General features: G+C 41.1%; 1 protein-coding gene across 1 annotated transcript; it reads right to left on the bottom strand.

The window, feature by feature from the left end:
- Window positions 1–21,697, bottom strand: LOC120039685 (cryptochrome DASH-like; the record flags this gene model as incomplete). Its single annotated transcript, XM_038985103.1, has 8 exons — window positions 1–1,000; window positions 2,870–3,046; window positions 14,161–14,280; window positions 15,287–15,444; window positions 15,642–15,701; window positions 15,787–15,866; window positions 17,537–17,626; window positions 21,624–21,697. Coding segments are annotated over 8 exons (867 nt in total), but the record flags the coding sequence as incomplete, so codon positions are not given.
- Between the last annotated feature and the right edge of the window lie 962 nt (window positions 21,698–22,659).

The raw sequence follows: 22,659 nt of genomic DNA, 5'->3' as shown, positions 1-22,659 counted from the left end.
ACCAGCATCAACATGTTTATTATGAACCATGATAAAGATATGGCTGCTTTTGTAGAGAGTAAAAAACAACCCATACAGGTACTACCTTAAATGGTTCTGTAACAAGTCGATAGAAATCGATAAAACATTATATGAAACATAAAACAGTGGCATTATAAAACAGAAACAAAAAAGTTGTCTGTATCACCCCACCCACTCAGCAGTACCTTCTCAAAACCATGTGCTCCACACCCATCCACCCATATAAAAGCGGGGATGGGTCAAACCATCCACCCATATAAAAGCGGGGATGGGTCAAACCATCCACCCATATAAAAGCGGGGATGGGTCAAACCATCCACCCATATAAAAGCGGGGATGGGTCAAACCATCCACCCATATAAAAGCGGGGATGGGTCAAACCATCCACCCATATAAAAGCGGGGATGGGTCAAACCATCCACCCATATAAAAGCGGGGATGGGTCAAACCATCCACCCATATAAAAGCGGGGATGGGTCAAACCATCCACCCATATAAAAGCGGGGATGGGTCAAACCATCCACCCATATAAAAGCGGGGATGGGTCAAACCATCCACCCATATAAAAGCGGGGATGGGTCAAACCATCCACCCATATAAAGCGGGGATGGGTCAAACCATCCACCCATATAAAGCGGGGATGGGTCAAACCATCCACCCATATAAAGCGGGGATGGGTCAAACCATCCACCCATATAAAGCGGGGATAGGTCAAACCATCCACCCATATAAAGCGGGGATGGGTCAAACCATCCACCCATATAAAGCGGGGATGGGTCAAACCATCCACCCATATAAAGCGGGGATGGGTCAAACCATTTCCTTGCGGAAGCCCAACAGTTATTTCAGTCTTTTCAGTCAGTCTGCTCCATCAGAAGTTCTTGCTCTTGGAGAAGTAGAAGTCTATTCCTCTGTCCTTGTGTTGTTTAGGGGTGTGGGACGGACCCGTCTTTCCTCTGGCCGAGGGTCCAGCACCAGTCTGCAGGAGAGATCACTTTACATTTAGAACCAAAACTTTGAAATTGATGTGTCAAGATAATAGCCTTGAAGTACCTTTTATTGTAAGACAGGTTCACATAACAAAACAAATGTCTCAAGAGACAACGACCGTGAAGTGACGTATTTCTGGGACAGGTTGTTAGCACAAAAATTAATTAATCAAGTCAATTCTTAAATTATTCTTATGACCATTTGGGTCCTTTGAATGTTATATACAGGGCATTCGGAAAGTATTCAGACCCCTTGACTTTTTCCACATTTTGTTATGATACAGCCTTATTCTCAAATGTATTAAATTAATTGTTTTCCTCATCAAGCTACACACAATACCCCATGATGACAAAGCAAAAACAGGTTTTTAGACATTTTGCCAATTTACTAAAAACAAAAAACTGGGGGAAAAAAGAAACTATATATATATATATATATAAATATATATATATAAACTATATAAAATATATATATAAAATAAATAAGGTTCTCCCATCTCCACAGAGGAACTCTGGAGCTCTGTCAGAGTGACCATCGGGTTCTTGGTCACCTCCCTGACCAAGGCCCTTCTCACCCGATTGTACATTAATCATAACCGGTAGAGCCATTCTAGAAACGTAGATCTACATACACCACTAAACATCTGATCATAACCGGTAGAGCCATTCTAGAAACGTAGATCTACATACACCACTAAACATCTGATCATAACCGGTAGAGCCATTCTAGAAACATAGCTCTACATACACCACTAAACATCTGATCATAACCGGTAGAGCCATTCTAGAAACGTAGATCTACATACACCACTAAACATCTGATCATAACCGGTAGAGCCATTCTAGAAACATAGCTCTACATACACCACTAAACATCTGATCATAACCGGTAGAGCCATTCTAGAAACATAGCTCTACATACACCACTAAACATCTGATCATAACCGGTAGAGCCATTCTAGAAACATAGCTCTACATACACCACTAAACATCTGATCATAACCAGTAGAGCCATTCTAGAAACATAGCTCTACATACACCACTAAACATCTGATCATAACCGGTAGAGCCATTCTAGAAACATAGCTCTACATACACCACTAAACATCTGATCATAACCGGTAGAGCCATTCTAGAAACATAGCTCTACATACACCACTAAACATCTGATCATAACCGGTAGAGCCATTCTAGAAACATAGCTCTACATACACCACTAAACATCTGATCATAACCAGTAGAGCCATTCTAGAAACATAGCTCTACATACACCACTAAACATCTGATCATAACCGGTAGAGCCATTCTAGAAACGTAGATCTACATTCACCACTAAACATCTGATCATAACCGGTAGAGCCATTCTAGAAACATAGCTCTACATTCACCACTAAACATCTGATCATAACCGGTAGAGCCATTCTAGAAACATAGCTCTACATACACCACTAAACATCTGATCATAACCGGTAGAGCCATTCTAGAAACATAGCTCTACATACACCACTAAACATCTGATCATAACCGGTAGAGCCATTCTAGAAACATAGCTCTACATACACCACTAAACATCTGATCATAACCGGTAGAGCCATTCTAGAAACATAGCTCTACATACACCACTAAACATCTGATCATAACCGGTAGAGCCATTCTAGAAACATAGCTCTACATACACCACTAAACATCTGATCATAACCGGTAGAGCCATTCTAGAAACATAGCTCTACATACACCACTAAACATCTGATCATAACCGGTAGAGCCATTCTAGAAACGTAGATCTACATTCACCACTAAACAGTGTTGTTTCCTACACCACTTCCTCTTTCTATGAAATTCACATCTTTAACACCCACCGGCTTCTTGTTGGTGTGGCGACTCCATTCTGGCGCCATGACAACGGGGGAGGGGTATGTGTCGTTGAGGGACACCAGTGCGTGAGACAGGGAGGCGGAGCTAAGGGTCCAGGGGGTGTGGACCTCCCCCCCACTGATCCCCTTGAGCTCTGGGACCCAGTGTCTAACATAGTCCCCCTGAAGAGAAGAGACAATCACTAGTTATTACAAACCTAGTGTCTAACATAGTCCCCCTGAAGAGGAGAGACAATCACTAGTTATTACAAACCTAGTGTCTAACATAGTCCCCCTGAAGAGGAGAGACAATCACTAGTTATTACAAACCTAGTGTCTAACATAGTCCCCCTGAAGAGGAGAGACAATCACTAGTTATTACAAACCTAGTGTCTAACATAGTCCCCCTGAAGAGGAGAGACAATCACTAGTTATTACAAACCTAGTGTCTAACATAGTCCCCCTGAAGAGAAGAGACAATCACTAGTTATTACAAACCTAGTGTCTAACATAGTCCCCCTGAAGAGGAGAGACAATCACTAGTTATTACAAACCTAGTGTCTAACATAGTCCCCCTGAAGAGGAGAGACAATCACTAGTTATTACAAACCTAGTGTCTAACATAGTCCCCCTGAAGAGGAGAGACAATCACTAGTTATTACAAACCTAGTGTCTAACATAGTCCCCCTGAAGAGGAGAGACAATCACTAGTTATTACAAACCTAGTGTCTAACATAGTCCCCCTGAAGAGGAGAGACAATCACTAGTTATTACAAACCTAGTGTCTAACATAGTCCCCCTGAAGAGGAGAGACAATCACTAGTTATTACAAACCTAGTGTCTAACATAGTCCCCCTGAAGAGGAGACAATCACTAGTTATTACAAACCTAGTGTCTAACATAGTCCCCCTGAAGAGGAGTGACAATCACTAGTTATTACAAACCTAGTGTCTAACATAGTCCCCCTGAAGAGGAGAGACAATCACTAGTTATTACAAACCTAGTGTCTAACATAGTCCCCCTGAAGAGGAGACAATCACTAGTTATTACAAACCTAGTGTCTAACATAGTCCCCCTGAAGAGGAGACAATCACTAGTTATTACAAACCTAGTGTCTAACATAGTCCCCCTGAAGAGGAGAGACAATCACTAGTTATTACAAACCTAGTGTCTAACATAGTCCCCCTGAAGAGGAGTGTGAGGACATTTTCTGTTAAACCTTACTAATGCTTGTGTAGTAAAATATCCTTCTTTAAACCTGGCATTGGTCTTGAGTTAGTTTCTTTAACAAACTCATATAAAGATAGAAAAGTGTGTGTGTATTAATAAGAGGCCTGTTCTAACTGTTCTGTGTGTGTATTAATAAGAGGTCTGTTCTAACTGTTCTGTGTGTGTATTAATAAGAGGCCTGTTCTAACTGTTCTGTGTGTGTATTAATAAGAGGCCTGTTCTAACTGTTCTGTGTGTGTATTAATAAGAGGTCTGTTCTAACTGTTCTGTGTGTGTATTAATAAGAGGCCTGTTCTAACTGTTCTGTGTGTGTGTATTAATAAGAGGTCTGTTCTAACTGCTCTGTGTGTGTATTAATAAGAGGTCTGTTCTAACTGCTCTGTGTGTGTGTATTAATAAGAGGCCTGTTCTAACTGTTCTGTGTGTGTATTAATAAGAGGCCTGTTCTAACTGTTCTGTGTGTGTATTAATAAGAGGCCTGTTCTAACTGTTCTGTGTGTGTATTAATAAGAGGCCTGTTCTAACTGTTCTGTGTGTGTATTAATAAGAGGCCTGTTCTAACTGTTCTGTGTGTGTATTAATGAGAGGCCTGTTCTAACTGTTCTGTGTGTGTATTAATAAGAGGCCTGTTCTAACTGCTCTGTGTGTGTGTATTAATAAGAGGCCTGTTCTAACTGTTCTGTGTGTGTATTAATAAGAGGCCTGTTCTAACTGTTCTGTGTGTGTATTAATGAGAGGCCTGTTCTAACTGTTCTGTGTGTGTATTAATAAGAGGCCTGTTCTAACTGCTCTGTGTGTGTGTATTAATAAGAGGCCTGTTCTAACTGTTCTGTGTGTGTATTAATAAGAGGCCTGTTCTAACTGCTCTGTGTGTGTATTAATAAGAGGTCTGTTCTAACTGTTCTGTGTGTGTATTAATAAGAGGTCTGTTCTAACTGTTCTGTGTGTGTATTAATAAGAGGCCTGTTCTAACTGTTCTGTGTGTGTATTAATAAGAGGTCTGTTCTAACTGTTCTGTGTGTGTATTAATAAGAGGCCTGTTCTAACTGTTCTGTGTGTGTATTAATAAGAGGCCTGTTCTAACTGTTCTGTGTGTGTATTAATAAGAGGCCTGTTCTAACTGTTCTGTGTGTGTATTAATAAGAGGCCTGTTCTAACTGTTCTGTGTGTGTATTAATAAGAGGCCTGTTCTAACTGTTCTGTGTGTGTGTATTAATAAGAGGCCTGTTCTAACTGTTCTGTGTGTGTATTAATAAGAGGCCTGTTCTAACTGTTCTGTGTGTGTATTAATAAGAGGCCTGTTCTAACTGTTCTGTGTGTGTATTAATAAGAGGCCTGTTCTAACTGTTCTGTGTGTGTATTAATAAGAGGCCTGTTCTAACTGTTCTGTGTGTGTGTATTAATAAGAGGCCTGTTCTAACTGTTCTGTGTGTGTGTATTAATAAGAGGCCTGTTCTAACTGTTCTGTGTGTGTATTAATAAGAGGCCTGTTCTAACTGTTCTGTGTGTGTATTAATAAGAGGCCTGTTCTAACTGTTCTGTGTGTGTATTAATAAGAGGCCTGTTCTAACTGCTCTGTGTGTGTATTAATAAGAGGCCTGTTCTAACTGTTCTGTGTGTGTATTAATAAGAGGCCTGTTCTAACTGTTCTGTGTGTGTATTAATAAGAGGCCTGTTCTAACTGCTCTGTGTGTGTATTAATAAGAGGCCTGTTCTAACTGTTCTGTGTGTGTATTAATAAGAGGCCTGTTCTAACTGTTCTGTGTGTGTATTAATAAGAGGCCTGTTCTAACTGTTCTGTGTGTGTATTAATAAGAGGCCTGTTCTAACTGTTCTGTGTGTGTATTAATAAGAGGCCTGTTCTAACTGTTCTGTGTGTGTATTAATAAGAGGCCTGTTCTAACTGTTCTGTGTGTGTATTAATAAGAGGCCTGTTCTAACTGTTCTGTGTGTGTATTAATAAGAGGCCTGTTCTAACTGTTCTGTGTGTGTATTAATAAGAGGCCTGTTCTAACTGTTCTGTGTGTGTATTAATAAGAGGCCTGTTCTAACTGTTCTGTGTGTGTATTAATAAGAGGCCTGTTCTAACTGCTCTGTGTGTGTATTAATAAGAGGCCTGTTCTAACTGTTCTGTGTGTGTATTAATAAGAGGCCTGTTCTAACTGTTCTGTGTGTGTATTAATAAGAGGCCTGTTCTAACTGTTCTGTGTGTGTATTAATAAGAGGCCTATTCTAACTGCTCTGTGTGTGTATTAATAAGAGGCCTGTTCTAACTGTTCTGTGTGTGTATTAATAAGAGGCCTGTTCTAACTGTTCTGTGTGTGTATCAATAAGAGGTCTGTTCTAACTGTTCTGTGTGTGTATTAATAAGAGGCCTGTTCTAACTGTTCTGTGTGTGTATTAATAAGAGGCCTGTTCTAACTGTTCTGTGTGTGTGTATTAATAAGAGGCCTGTTCTAATTGTTGTGTGTGTGTGTGTGTGTGTGTGTGTGTGTGTATCAGGACCCCATGATATCTGTGTGCTTACCCAAGGGCTAACAGAAAATAACGGGTTCCTCTTTGCTTAACTGGAGACACGGCAAGGTGTTATATTCTGCACACCAGTGAGAGAGCTGTTATGTTTGGAGCCTGGTTCATGTTTTGTGTGTGTGTGTGTGTGTGTGTGTGTGTGTGTGTGTGTGTGTGTGTGTGTGTGTGTGTGTGTGTGTGTGTGTGTGTGTGTGTGTGTGTGTGTGTGTAGAACATACAGTTGAAGTCGGAAATTTAATCGTAGTAAAAATTCCCTGTCTTAGGTCATTTAGGATCACCACTTTGTTTTAAGAAAGTGAAATGTCAGAATAATAGTAGAGAGAATGATTTATTTCAGTTTTTAATTCTTTCATCACATTCCCAGTGGGTCAGAAGTTTACATACACTCAATTAGTATTTGGTAGCATTGCCTTTAAATTGTTTAACTTGGGTCAAACGTTTTGGGTAGCCTTCCACAAGCATCCCACAGTAAGTTGGGTGAATTTTGGCCCATTCCTCCTGATAGAGCTGGTGTAACTGAGTCAGGTTTGTAGGCCTCCTTGCTCGCACGCACTCTTTTACAGATCTGCCCACAAATGTTCTGTAGGATTGAGGTCAGGGCTTTGTGATGGCCACTCCAATACCTTGACTTTGTTGTCCTTTAGCCATAACTTTGGAAGTATGCTTGGGGTCATTGTCCATTTGGAAGACCCATTTGCGATCAAGCTTTAACTTCCTGACTGATGTCTTAAATATATCCACATAATTTTCCTCCCTCATGATGCCATCTATTTTGTGAAGTGCACCAGCCCCTCCTGCAGCAAAGCACCCCCACAACATGATGCTGCCACCCCTGTGCTTCACGGTTGGGATGGTGTTCTTCGGCTTGCAAGCCTCCCCCTTTTTCCTCCAAACATAACGATGGTCATTATGGCCAAACAGTTCTATTTTTGTTTCAGACCAGAGGACATTTCTCCAAAAAGTACGATCTTTGTCCCCATGTGCAGTTGCAAACCGTAGTCTGGCTTTTTTATGGCGGTTTTGGAGCAGTGGCTTCTTACTTGCTGAGCGGCATTTCAGGTTATGTCGATATAGGACTCGTTTCACTGTGGCTATAGATACTTTTGTACCTGTTTCCTCCAGCATCTTCACAAGGTCCTTTGCTGTTGTTCTGGGATTGATTTGCACTTTTCGCACCAAAGTACGTTCATCTCTAGGAGACGGTATGACGGCTGCGTTCCATGGTGTTTATACTTGCGTACTATTGTTTGTACAGATGAACGTGGTACTTTCAGGCGTTTGGAAATTGCTCCCAAGGATGAAGCAGACTTGTGGAGGTCTACAATTTTCTTGGCTGATTTCTTTTGATTTTCCCATGACGTCAAGCAAAGAGGCACTGAGTTTGAAGGTAGGCCTTGAAATAAATCCACAGGTACACCTCCAATTGACTCAAATTATGTCAATTAGCCTATCAGAAGCTTCTAAAGCAATGACATTTTCTGGATTTTTCCAAGCTGTTTAAAGGCACAGTCAACTTAATGTATGTAAACTTCTGACCCACTGGAATTGTGATACAGTGAATTAGAAGTGAAATAATCTGTCTGTAAACAATTGTTGGAAAAATTACTGGTGTCATGCACAAAGTAGATGTCCTAACCGACTTGCCAAAACTGTAGTTTGTTAACAAGAAATTTGTGGAGTGGTTGAAAAACTAGTTTTAATGACTCCAACCTAAGTGTTTGTAAACTTCCGACTTCAACTGTACAGCCGTGGCCAAAAGTTGAGAATGACACAAATATGAATTTCCACAAAGTTTGCTGCTTCAGTGTCTTTAGATATTCTCAGATGTTACTATGGAATACTGAAGTATAATTACAAGCATTTCAAAAGTGTCAAAGGCTTTTATTGACAATTACATGAAGTTTATGCAAAGAGTCAATATTTGCAGTGTTGACCCTTCTTTTCAAGACCTCTGCAATCTGCCCTGGCACGCTGTCAATTAACTTCTGGGCTACATCCTGACTGATGGTGTCGTGGACAATCGGTTCAAATATAACGCTGACAAGAACTTGTGAAATCAAACATGCTTTTAATACAATTGTATAGCAAGCTGGAATGTCCCGCGGAACACACACTTTCCCAGAGCCCTAGCTCTTCTATTTATACACCCATAGTATTATGTCCATCCCTTATGCAAATGAAGTTTCTCTTCTTAAGTCATTCACCACCATTATCTTTTAGTTCAAGCTTCCTACTTGTTCACGCCCAATAACGCCCATATCTGCTTTCAATTAGTTTATAATGGTGGCCGGACCCTCTATCTTAGTGTGTCAGCAGATTCTGTGTCTCTTCCTTTCATTCATGTGTCAATGTACTCTTTGTTCTGCCTTTATTGGAATCAGCAGATTCTATCCTATAAGCCTTCTTTTTAGAAGGAGCTGACTATGGGTCTTTTTATCATTAGTGTGTCAGGTCAGCAGACCATGTGTCTCTCCCTTTCATTACTGTGTCAATCTACTCTTTGTTCTGTTCTCCCCTATCCTTAGTGTGTCCAGTTGCCTTAGGCGCCTATTTCTCTGGTATGTGTGCTCTTAGTGGAATGGGCAGACTATATGTCTAGTGTGTCCAAGTGCCCTAAGTGCATATTTCTCTGGTATGTGTATCTCTAGTTGAATCAGCAGACTATGTGTCTCTTCTCTTCATGTGGTCTGTTTTTTAATGTTCAGCTGTCCTATACGTCTATGTGTTATATTTGTGTCTCATTTACTCCTACAATGGCAGCCCATTCTTGCATAATCAATGCTTGGAGTTTGTCAGAATTTGTGGGTTTTTGTTTGTCCACCCGCCTCTTGAGGATTGACCACAAGTTCTCAATGGGATTAAGGTCTGGGGAGTTTCCTGGCCATGGACCAAAAATATCGATGTTTTGTTCCCCGAGCCACTTAGTTATCACTTTTGCCTTATGGCAAGGTGCTCCATCATGCTGGAAAATGCATTGTTTGTCACCAAACTGTTCCTGGATGGTTGGGAGAAGTTGCTCTCGGAGGATGTGTTGGTACCATTCTTTATTCATAGCTGTGTTCTTAGGCAGAATTGTGAGTGAGCCCACTCCCTTGGCTGAGAAGCAACCCCACACATGAATGATCTCAGGATGCTTTACTGTTGGCATGACACAGGATGCCAACAGTATGGGTAGCGCTCACCTTGTCTTCTCCGGACAAGCTCCGGATGCCCCAAACAATCGGAAAGGGGATTCATCAGAGAAAATGACTTTACCCAGTCCTCAGCAGTCCAATCCCTGTACCTTTTGCAGAATATCAGTCTGTCCCTGATGTTTCTCCTGGAGAGAAGTGGCTTCTTTGCTGCCCTTCTTGACACCAGGCCATCCTCCAAAAGTCTCCACCTCACTGTGCATGCAGATGCAGATCACACCTGCCTGCTGCCATGCCTGAGCAAGCTCTGTACTGGTGGTGCCCCCATCCTGCAGCTGAATCGCCTTTAGGAGACGTCCTGGCGCTTGCTGGACTTTCTTGGGCGCCCTGAAGCCTTCTTCACAACAATTGAACTGCTCTCCTTGAAGTTCTTGATGATCCGATAAATGGTTGATTTAGGTGCAATCTTACTGGCAGCAATATCCTTGCCTGTAAAGCCCTTTTTGTGTAAAGCAATGATGACGGAACATGTTTCCTTGCAGGTAACCATGGTTGACAGAGGAAGAACAATGATTCCAAGCACCACCCTCCTTTTGAAGCTTCCAGTCTGTTATTCGAACTCAATCAGCATGACAGAGTGCTCTCCAGCCTTGTCCTCGTCAACACTCACACCTGTGTTAACGAGAGAATCACTGACATGATGTCAGCTGGTCCTTTTGTGGCAGGGCTGAAATGCAGTGGAAATGTTTTTTGGGGATTCAGTTCATTTACATGGCAAATAGGGACTTTGCAATTAATTGCAATTCATCTGATCACTCATAACATTCTGGAGTATATGCAAATTGCCATCATACAAACTGAGGCAGCAGACTTTGTGAAAATTAATATTTGTGTCATTCTCAAAACTTTTGGCCACGACTGTACATCATCTGGGCCGACAGTGAAAGGTGCTTGCTTGCCCAACTTGGGGGAACCGTTGAGCTACTGTTAGAGGAAGTATGTCTGGAGTAACTTCCTGTCACTTTGGCACCTATTGTCCTCACTCCGTTGCAACAGACTGAGACAACCTTTTCATTATAGTCTGTACCCCGTAACCCAGTTTTGTCTCTCCTTCTGTACACACACACACATACATAAGATCATGTGTTTGCATAAGATAGCTAGACTATATAAGGCTTACGTACTGTTTGTACAGGAGGCTCTCACTTCATTTCACCTGCGTGGGGGGTGCGCCCTCCTCCTTATTATAATACGTTTCTAATAAAAGTAGTACCTTGATTGATTATTGACTATGCCTCTTCTCATTATTAGTTAAACGTAGAATTTCCACCACAAGAGACAATCACTTATTACAAAACCAGTGTCTGACATCGTCTCCTATCCTCTTCAAGGGGACAATCACTAGTTATTACAAACACAGTATCTCAAAGTTGTCACAGCAGAAACGTTCTGGGTAATTGTATGGTATATTGCTATAGCGTCCTCCTCCCTTTACGTGTTAACCCCAAGGAAGCAGACATCATAACATCAGATAAGTAGTTATGAAGCAACTAGCTTTGGAGACTGGATGATCTAATCTGACATGCCAACATTGCAGGTCTTTCACCTTCAGGCAAAGCTGTGGTAGTTCTACAGTGTTTATTGTCTTTCACCTTCAGGTAAAGCTGTGGTAGTTCTACAGTGTTTATTGTCTTTCACCTTCAGGTAAAGCTGTGGTAGTTCTACAGTGTTTATTGTCTTTCACCTTCAGGTAAAGCTGTGGTAGTTCTACAGTCTTTATTGTCTTTCACCTTCAGGTAAAGCTGTGGTAGTTCTACAGTGTTTATTGTCTTTCACCTTCAGGTAAAGCTGTGGTAGTTCTACAGTGTTTATTGTCTTTCACCTTCAGGTAAAGCCGTGGTAGTTCTACAGTGTTTATTGTCTTTCACCTTCAGGTAAAGCTGTGGTAGTTCTACAGTCTTTATTGTCTTTCACCTTCAGGTAAAGCTGTGGTAGTTCTACAGTGTTTATTGTCTTTCACCTTCAGGTAAAGCTGTGGTAGTTCTACAGTGTTTATTGTCTTTCACCTTCAGGTAAAGCTGTGGTAGTTCTACAGTGTTTATTGTCTTTCACCTTCAGGTAAAGCTGTGGTAGTTCTACAGTGTTTATTGTCTTTCACCTTCAGGTAAAGCTGTGGTAGTTCTACAGTGTTTATTGTCTTTCACCTTCAGGTAAAGCCGTGGTAGTTCTACAGTGTTTATTGGTCTTTCACCTTCAGGTAAAGCTGTGGTAGTTCTACAGTGTTTATTGTCTTTCACCTTCAGGTAAAGCTGTGGTAGTTCTACAGTGTTTATTGTCTTTCACCTTCAGGTAAAGCCGTGGTAGTTCTACAGTGTTTATTGTCTTTCACCTTCAGGTAAAGCTGTGGTAGTTCTACAGTGTTTATTGGTCTTTCACCTTCAGGTAAAGCTGTGGTAGTTCTACAGTGTTTATTGTCTTTCACCTTCAGGTAAAGCTGTGGTAGTTCTACAGTGTTTATTGTCTTTCACCTTCAGGTAAAGCCGTGGTAGTTCTACAGTGTTTATTGGTCTTTCACCTTCAGGTAAAGCTGTGGTAGTTCTACAGTGTTTATTGTCTTTCACCTTCAGGTAAAGCTGTGGTAGTTCTACAGTGTTTATTGTCTTTCACCTTCAGGTAAAGCCGTGGTAGTTCTACAGTGTTTATTGTCTTTCACCTTCAGGTAAAGCTGTGGTAGTTCTACAGTGTTTATTGGTCTTTCACCTTCAGGTAAAGCTGTGGTAGTTCTACAGTGTTTATTGTCTTTCACCTTCAGGTAAAGCTGTGGTAGTTCTACAGTGTTTATTGTCTTTCACCTTCAGGTAAAGCCGTGGTAGTTCTACAGTGTTTATTGTCTTTCACCTTCAGGTAAAGCCGTGGTAGTTCTACAGTGTTTATTGTCTTTCACCTTCAGGTAAAGCTGTGGTAGTTCTACAGTGTTTATTGTCTTTCACCTTCAGGTAAAGCTGTGGTAGTTCTACAGTGTTTATTGTCTTTCACCTTCAGGTAAAGCTGTGGTAGTTCTACAGTGTTTATTGTCTTTCACCTTCAGGTAAAGCTGTGGTAGTTCTACAGTGTTTATTGGTCTTTCACCTTCAGGTAAAGCCGTGGTAGTTCTACAGTCTTTATTGTCTTTCACCTTCAGGTAAAGCTGTGGTAGTTCTACAGTGTTTATTGTCTTTCACCTTCAGGTAAAGCTGTGGTAGTTCTACAGTCTTTATTGTCTTTCACCTTCAGGTAAAGCTGTGGTAGTTCTACAGTGTTTATTGTCTTTCACCTTCAGGTAAAGCCGTGGTAGTTCTACAGTGTTTATTGTCTTTCACCTTCAGGTAAAGCTGTGGTAGTTCTACAGTGTTTATTGTCTTTCACCTTCAGGTAAAGCTGTGGTAGTTCTACAGTGTTTATTGTCTTTCACCTTCAGGTAAAGCTGTGGTAGTTCTACAGTGTTTATTGTCTTTCACCTTCAGGTAAAGCTGTGGTAGTTCTACAGTGTTTATTGTCTTTCACCTTCAGGTAAAGCTGTGGTAGTTCTACAGTGTTTATTGTCAGGTAAAGCTGTGGTAGTTCTACAGTGTTTATTGTCTTTCACCTTCAGGTAAAGCTGTGGTAGTTCTACAGTGTTTATTGTCTTTCACCTTCAGGTAAAGCCGTGGTAGTTCTACAGTGTTTATTGGTCTTTCACCTTCAGGTAAAGCTGTGGTAGTTCTACAGTGTTTATTGTCTTTCACCTTCAGGTAAAGCTGTGGTAGTTCTACAGTGTTTATTGTCAGGTAAAGCTGTGGTAGTTCTACAGTGTTTATTGTCTTTCACCTTCAGGTAAAGCTGTGGTAGTTCTACAGTGTTTATTGTCTTTCACCTTCAGGTAAAGCTGTGGTAGTTCTACAGTGTTTATTGTCTTTCACCTTCAGGTAAAGCTGTGGTAGTTCTACAGTGTTTATTGTCTTTCACCTTCAGGTAAAGCTGTGGTAGTTCTACAGTGTTTATTGTCTTTCACCTTCAGGTAAAGCTGTGGTAGTTCTACAGTGTTTATTGTCTTTCACCTTCAGGTAAAGCTGTGGTAGTTCTACAGTGTTTATTGTCTTTCACCTTCAGGTAAAGCCGTGGTAGTTCTACAGTGTTTATTGTCTTTCACCTTCAGGTAAAGCTGTGGTAGTTCTACAGTGTTTATTGTCTTTCACCTTCAGGTAAAGCTGTGGTAGTTCTACAGTGTTTATTGTCTTTCACCTTCAGGTAAAGCTGTGGTAGTTCTACAGTGTTTATTGTCTTTCACCTTCAGGTAAAGCTGTGGTAGTTCTACAGTGTTTATTGTCTTTCACCTTCAGGTAAAGCTGTGGTAGTTCTACAGTGTTTATTGGTCAGACTGAAACGTACGTTGTTGTAGTAGTCGAGTCCTTGTTTGATCATGTTGAACTTCCTGTTCTCCCTCGGGTCGTTTCCTATCCCCGCGCTGTATAGCCAGTTACCATAGTTACTGCTCACGTCATGGTCCACCTGGAAGTAGAGAGATGGAACTGATTGGTCAGACCTCCGGTTACTGTCCACTACTGGTCTCCTAACCAGCCTGGTGTGACCTGAAACCATTCAATAGGTATACCCACAGTCACATATTTATCTAAATAAAGCCTTAAGATTTTAGTTCCATGTTGCCCTATCATAGGCTGGGTCGAGATCCCACCACCTTGGATACATCTGTCCTATCACAGGCTGGGTCGAGATCCCACCACCTTGGATACATCTGTCCTATCATAGGCTGGGTCGAGTTCCCACCACCTTGGATACATCTGTCCTATCACAGGCTGGGTCGAGATCCCACCACCTTGGATACATCTGTCCTATCATAGGCTGGGTCGAGATCCCACCACCTTGGATACATCTGTCCTATCATAGGCTGGGTCGAGTTCCCACCACCTTGGATACATCTGTCCTATCACAGGCTGGGTCGAGATCCCACCACCTTGGATACATCTATCCTATCATAGGCTGGGTCGAGATCCCACCACCTTGGATACATCTGTCCTATCATAGGCTGGGTCAAGATCCCACCACCTTGGATACATCTGTCCTATCACAGGCTGGGTCGAGATCCCACCACCTTGGATACATCTGTCCTATCACAGGCTGGGTCGAGATCCCACCACCTTGGATACATCTATCCTATCATAGGCTGGGTCGAGATCCCACCACCTTGGATACATCTATCCTATCATAGGCTGGGTCGAGATCCCACCACCTTGGATACATCTGTCCTATCATAGGCTGGGTCGAGATCCCACCACCTTGGATACATCTGTCCTATCATAGGCTGGGTCGAGTTCCCACCACCTTGGATACATCTGTCCTATCCTTTCAGATCTAAGTGCAGAGGGAGACTAGGGGTCAAAGGGGGGCGCTAGGGGTTGATTTGGGCTTGGGCACCAGCCTCACCAGTAAGTAGTGGAACCACTCTGCCCCCATCCTCCAGTCTAGTCTAGGTCCTAACCCTGGCCAGGAGCCTCACCAGTAAGTAGTGGAACCACTCGGCCCCCATCCTCCAGTCTAGTCCCAGGTCCTTGGTGAGGAAGCTGGCTACGTTTTGGCGACCCCTGTTAGACATGAACCCTGTCAGCGCCAGCTCTCGCATGTTGGCATCAACGAATGGCACCCCGGTACGACCCTCTAGGATAACAGAGGAGTTACAACAACTCAGTAGAATGAGAGATATCAGTTTGAACATTGTTACGGTATATTTACCACAGTGCATCCCAGACTTTCCCTTCCCTATACTTGCCTTACACAGCTCTGTGTAGTCACCTCGTAGATCAGAGTGGTATTGTAAAGAATACAATACAGATTTGTAATGATTTCTCCCTAACCTTTCCATGCATTGAACAGATTCATGTCCTTCTTCCAAGGGATGGATTTGTCCTGAAGCCCTGATGAGAACACATAACAACCATGAGACAATGTGCAATAAGCGTCAGATGAAGACAACATATACAACTGGCTTTCCAACTTTACCTTTGATGTCAAACAGTCTGTCTCCGTATTTGGCTCCTACAAACTTGAAATAGTCTCTCCAGAGCAGCTCAAATACCACCCTGTTGGAAGACATGTACAGTCAGCCTTGCTAAATAAAACCCCATCTCTTCTTCTATTCAGTTACCTGAACCAAGTACACTAAAAGGTGCATCTCTACCCAGCCACCCTGCTAGCCTGGCTCATCACAGCTACAGTACCAGTTAAAAGTTAATTTGGGGAATTTCGTTCCTTCGTAATGCGTTTGAGCCAATCAGTAGTGTTGTGACAAGGTAGGGGTGGTATACAGAAGATAGCCCTATTTTGTAAAAGACCAAGTCCATGTTATGGCAAGAACAGCTCAAATAAGCAAAGAGAAATGACAGGCCATCATTACTTTAAGACAGGAAGGCCAGTAAATGGGGAAAATCTGAAGAACTTTGAAAGTTTCTTCAAGTGCAGTCGCAAAAACCACCAAGTGTTATGATGAAACTGGCTCTCATGAGGACCGCCACAGGAAAGGAAGACCCAGGTAGCCTAGTGGTTAGAGCAAGGTAAAAAAATCTGCCGTTCTGACCCTGAGCAAGGCAGTTAACCCAGTCTTCCCTAGGCGCTGAAGATGTGGATGTGAATTAAGGCAGCCCCCCGATTATTCTGATTCAGAGGGGTTGGGTTAAATGCGGAAGACACATTTCAGTTGAAGGCATTCAGTTGTACAACTGACTAGGTATCCCCCTTTCCCTTTCCCATTAGAGTTAACAGCCTCAGAAATTGCAGCCCAAATAAATGGTTCACAAAGTTCAATTTACAGACATCTCAACATCAACTATTCAGAGGAGACTGTGTGAATCAGGCCTTCATGGTCGAATTGCTGAAAAGAAACCACTACTAAAGGACACCAGTAAGAAGAAGAGACTTGCTTGGGCCAAGAAACACGAGCAATGGACAATAGACCTGTGGTAATCTGTCCTTTGGTCTGAAATTTGAGATTTTTGGTTCCAACCGCCGTGTCTTTGTGAGACGCAGAGTAGGTGAACAGATGATCTCCGCATGTGTGGTTCCCACTGTGAAGCATGGAGGAGGAGGTGTGATGGTGCTTAGCTGGTGACACTGCGATTTATTTAGAATTCAAGGCACACTTAACCAGCATGGCTACCACAGCATTCTGCAGCGATATGCTGGTTTGCACTTAGTGGGACTGTCATTTGTTTTTCAACAGGACAATGACCCAAAACACACCTCCAGGCTGTGTAAGGGCTATTTGACTAAGGAGAGTGATGAGTGCTGCATCAGATGACCTGGCCTCCACAATCACCTAACCTCAACCTAATAGAGATGGTTTGGGATGAGTTGGACCGCAGAGTGAAGGAAAAGCAGCCAACAAGTGCTCAAAATATGGGGGAACTCCTTCAACTGTTGGAAAAGCATTCCAGGTGAAGCTGGTTGAGAGAATGCTAAGAGTGTGCAAAGCTGTCATCAAGGCAAAGGGTGGCTACTTTGAAGAATCTAAAATATATTTTGATTTGTTTAACACTTTTTTGCTTACTACTGATTACATATGTTATTTCATAGTTTTGATGTCTTAACTATTATTCTACAGTGTAGAAAATAGTACAAATAAAAACCCTGGAATGAGTAGGTGTTCTGGAACTTTTGACTGGTATTGTACATAACAGGAGATAAACATGGATTTAGTGACTGATATCATGTTCCTGAAAACAACAGGGATATGAGATAACAGGAAGGAACTCACCAGTATGTGCTCTGATTGGCTGTTCGTTCACTCTCATACTTCTTGATCTGTTGGTAGATATACCTGGGGGAGATACAGCCTATAGCCAACCTGTAGAATATAGATACAGCATATAGCCAACCAGTAGAATATAGATACAGCATATAGCCAACCTGTAGAATATAGATACAGCATATAGCCAACCTGTAGAATATAGATACAGCATATAGCCAACCTGTAGAATATAGATACAGCATATAGCCAACCTGTAGAATATAGATACAGCATATAGCCAACCTGTAGAATATAGATACAGCATATAGCCAACCTGTAGAATATAGATACAGCATATAGCCAACCCGTAGAATACAGATACAGCATATAGCCAACCCGTAGAATACAGATACAGCATATAGCCAACCCGTAGAATATAGATACAGCATATAGCCAACCCGTAGAATATAGATACAGCATATAGCCAACCTGTAGAATATAGATACAGCATATAGCCAACCTGTAGAATATAGATACAGCATATAGCCAACCTGTAGAATATAGATACAGCATATAGCCAACCTGTAGAATATAGATACAGCATATAGCCAACCTGTAGAATATAGATACAGCATATAGCCAACCGGTAGAATACAGATACAGCATATAGCCAACCTGTAGAATACAGATACAGCATATAGCCAACCCGTAGAATACAGATACAGCATATAGCCAACCCGTAGAATATAGATACAGCATATAGCCAACCCGTAGAATATAGATACAGCATATAGCCAACCTGTAGAATATAGATACAGCATATAGCCAACCAGTAGAATATAGATACAGCATATAGCCAACCTGTAGAATACAGATACAGCATATAGCCAACCTGTAGAATATAGATACAGCATATAGCCAACCTGTAGAATATAGATACAGCATATAGCCAACCTGTAGAATACAGATACAGCATATAGCCAACCTGTAGAATATAGATACAGCATATAGCCAACCTGTAGAATATAGATACAGCATATAGCCAACCTGTAGAATATAGATACAGCATATAGCCAACCTGTAGAATATAGATACAGCATATAGCCAACCTGTAGAATATAGATACAGCATATAGCCAACCTGTAGAATACAGATACAGCATATAGCCAACCAGTAGAATATAGATACAGCATATAGCCAACCTGTAGAATATAGATACAGCATATAGCCAACCTGTAGAATATAGATACAGCATATAGCCAACCTGTAGAATATAGATACAGCATATAGCCAACCTGTAGAATATAGATACAGCATATAGCCAACCTGTAGAATATAGATACAGCATATAGCCAACCTGTAGAATATAGATACAGCATATAGCCAACCTGTAGAATATAGATACAGCATATAGCCAACCTGTAGAATATAGATACAGCATATAGCCAACCTGTAGAATACAGATACAGCATATAGCCAACCAGTAGAATATAGATACAGCATATAGCCAACCTGTAGAATATAGATACAGCATATAGCCAACCTGTAGAATATAGATACAGCATATAGCCAACCTGTAGAATATAGATACAGCATATAGCCAACCTGTAGAATATAGATACAGCATATAGCCAACCTGTAGAATATAGATACAGCATATAGCCAACCTGTAGAATATAGATACAGCATATAGCCAACCTGTAGAATATAGATACAGCATATAGCCAACCTGTAGAATATAGATACAGCATATAGCCAACCTGTAGAATATAGATACAGCATATAGCCAACCTGTAGAATATAGATACAGCATATAGCCAACCTGTAGAATATAGATACAGCATATAGCCAACCTGTAGAATATAGATACAGCATATAGCCAACCTGTAGAATATAGATACAGCATATAGCCAACCTGTAGAATATAGATACAGCATATAGCCAACCTGTAGAATATAGATACAGCATATAGTCAACCTGTAGAATATAGATACAGCATATAGCCAACCTGTAGAATATAGATACAGCATATAGCCAACCTGTAGAATATAGATACAGCATATAGCCAACCTGTAGAATATAGATACAGCATATAGCCAACCTGTAGAATATAGATACAGCATATAGCCAACCTGTAGAATATAGATACAGCATATAGCCAACCTGTAGAATACAGATACAGCATATAGCCAACCTGTAGAATACAGATACAGCATATAGCCAACCTGTAGAATATAGATACAGCATATAGCCAACCTGTAGAATATAGATACAGCATATAGCCAACCTGTAGAATATAGATACAGCATATAGCCAACCTGTAGAATATAGATACAGCATATAGCCAACCTGTAGAATATAGATACAGCATATAGCCAACCTGTAGAATATAGATACAGCATATAGCCAACCTGTAGAATATAGATACAGCATATAGCCAACCTGTAGAATATAGATACAGCATATAGCCAACCTGTAGAATAGAGATACAGCATATAGCCAACCTGTAGAATATAGATACAGCATATAGCCAACCAGTAGAATATAGATACAGCATATAGCCAACCTGTAGAATACAGATACAGCATATAGCCAACCTGTAGAATATAGATACAGCATATAGCCAACCTGTAGAATATAGATACAGCATATAGCCAACCTGTAGAATATAGATACAGCATATAGCCAACCTGTAGAATACAGATACAGCATATAGCCAACCTGTAGAATATAGATACAGCATATAGCCAACCTGTAGAATATAGATACAGCATATAGCCAACCTATAGAATACAGTTATAGATACAGCATATAGCCAACCTGTAGAATATAGATACAGCATATAGCCAACCTGTAGAATATAGATACAGCATATAGCCAACCTGTAGAATATAGATACAGCATATAGCCAACCTGTAGAATATAGATACAGCATATAGCCAACCTGTAGAATATAGATACAGCATATAGCCAACCTGTAGAATATAGATACAGCATATAGCCAACCTGTAGAATATAGATACAGCATATAGCCAACCTGTAGAATATAGATACAGCATATAGCCAACCTGTAGAATAGAGATACAGCATATAGCCAACCTGTAGAATATAGATACAGCATATAGCCAACCAGTAGAATATAGATACAGCATATAGCCAACCTGTAGAATACAGATACAGCATATAGCCAACCTGTAGAATATAGATACAGCATATAGCCAACCTGTAGAATATAGATACAGCATATAGCCAACCTGTAGAATATAGATACAGCATATAGCCAACCTGTAGAATACAGATACAGCATATAGCCAACCTGTAGAATATAGATACAGCATATAGCCAACCTGTAGAATATAGATACAGCATATAGCCAACCTATAGAATACAGTTATAGATACAGCATATAGCCAACCTGTAGAATATAGATACAGCATATAGCCAACCTGTAGAATAGAGATACAGCATATAGCCAACCTGTAGAATAGAGATACAGCATATAGCCAACCTGTAGAATATAGATACAGCATATAGCCAACCTGTAGAATATAGATACAGCATATAGCCAACCTGTAGAATATAGATACAGCATATAGCCAACCTGTAGAATATAGATACAGCATATAGCCAACCTGTAGAATATAGATACAGCATATAGCCAACCAGTAGAATATAGATACAGCATATAGCCAACCTGTAGAATATAGATACAGCATATAGCCAACCTGTAGAATATAGATACAGCATATAGCCAACCTGTAGAATATAGATACAGCATATAGCCAACCTGTAGAATAGAGATACAGCATATAGCCAACCAGTAGAATATAGATACAGCATATAGCCAACCTGTAGAATACAGATACAGCATATAGCCAACCTGTAGAATACAGTAATGTACATTTACATTATGTGGTTTGTAATGATGGTAAATAAATACTCCATTAAATTGTTGTTGTTTTCCCATGTTATTTGATCAAGAAAAATATTTAATTTGATGTGGATGTTTTGTGTCTTTGCCCATAACTACGGACCTTTTGATGTAACTGTTTGAGGACAGGGTTTTGTTCTTTCTGGATTCCGCGGCTCTTCCCGTGGCTATGCTGGTACTTACCACGGGGAAAATTTGGTGGAATAGTCCAGTCCTATCAGGCCGTTACGAGTCTCCTTGTAGGTAGCCACAGCATCCTGCATGAGAGACATACCAGCTGTATCACAATATCCTACACAACAAACACATACAGGACCAGTCTAAAGTTTGGACACACCAACTCATTCAAGGGTTTCTTTATTTTTTGTATTTTCTACATTGTAAAATAATAGTGAAGACATCAAAACTATGAAATTACACACATGGAATCATGTAGTAACCAAAAGTGTTAAATCAAAATATATTTTATATTCTTCAAAGTAGCCACCCTTTGCCTTGATGACAGCTTTGCACACTCTTGACATTCTCTCAACTCTCAAAAAAAAAAAATGAGGTATGTCCACAGTGAACTGTCCTCAAACACTTGTCCCTGTAGTGGTGCTCTGTGAGGTATGTCCACAGTGAACTGTCCTCAAACACTTGTCTTTGTAGTGGTGCTCTGTGAGGTATGTCCACAGTGAACAGTCCTCAAACACGTGTCCCTGTAGTGGTGCCCTGTGAGGTATGTCCATAGTGAACTGTCCTCAAACACGTGTCCCTGTAGTGGTGCTCTGTGAGGTATGTCCATAGTGAACTGTCCTCAAACACTTGTCCCTGTAGTGGTGCCCTGTGAGGTATGTCCATAGTGAACTGTCCTCAAACACTTGTCCCTGTGAGGTATGTCCATAGTGAACTGTCCTCAAATAACTTGTCCCTGTAGTGGTGCTCTGTGAGGTATGTCCACAGTGAACTGTCCTCAAACACTTGTCCCTGTAGTGGTGCTCTGTGAGGTATGTCCACAGTGAACTGTCCTCAAACACTTGTCCCTGTAGTGGTGCCCTGTGAGGTATGTTCATAGTGAACTGTCCTCAAATAACTTGTCCCTGTAGTGGTGCTCTGTGAGGTATGTCCACAGTGAACTGTCCTCAAACACTTGTCTTTGTAGTGGTGCTCTGTGAGGTATGTCCATAGTGAACTGTCCTCAAACACTTGTCTTTGTAGTGGTGCCCTGTGAGGTATG

The sequence above is a fragment of the Salvelinus namaycush genome, unplaced genomic scaffold (genome assembly GCF_016432855.1).
Source record: "Salvelinus namaycush isolate Seneca unplaced genomic scaffold, SaNama_1.0 Scaffold2916, whole genome shotgun sequence".
Classification (NCBI taxonomy): Eukaryota; Metazoa; Chordata; class Actinopteri; order Salmoniformes; family Salmonidae; genus Salvelinus; species Salvelinus namaycush.
Note: the sequence above shows the minus strand (reverse complement) of the source record. Positions and strands in the feature narration are given on the sequence as shown.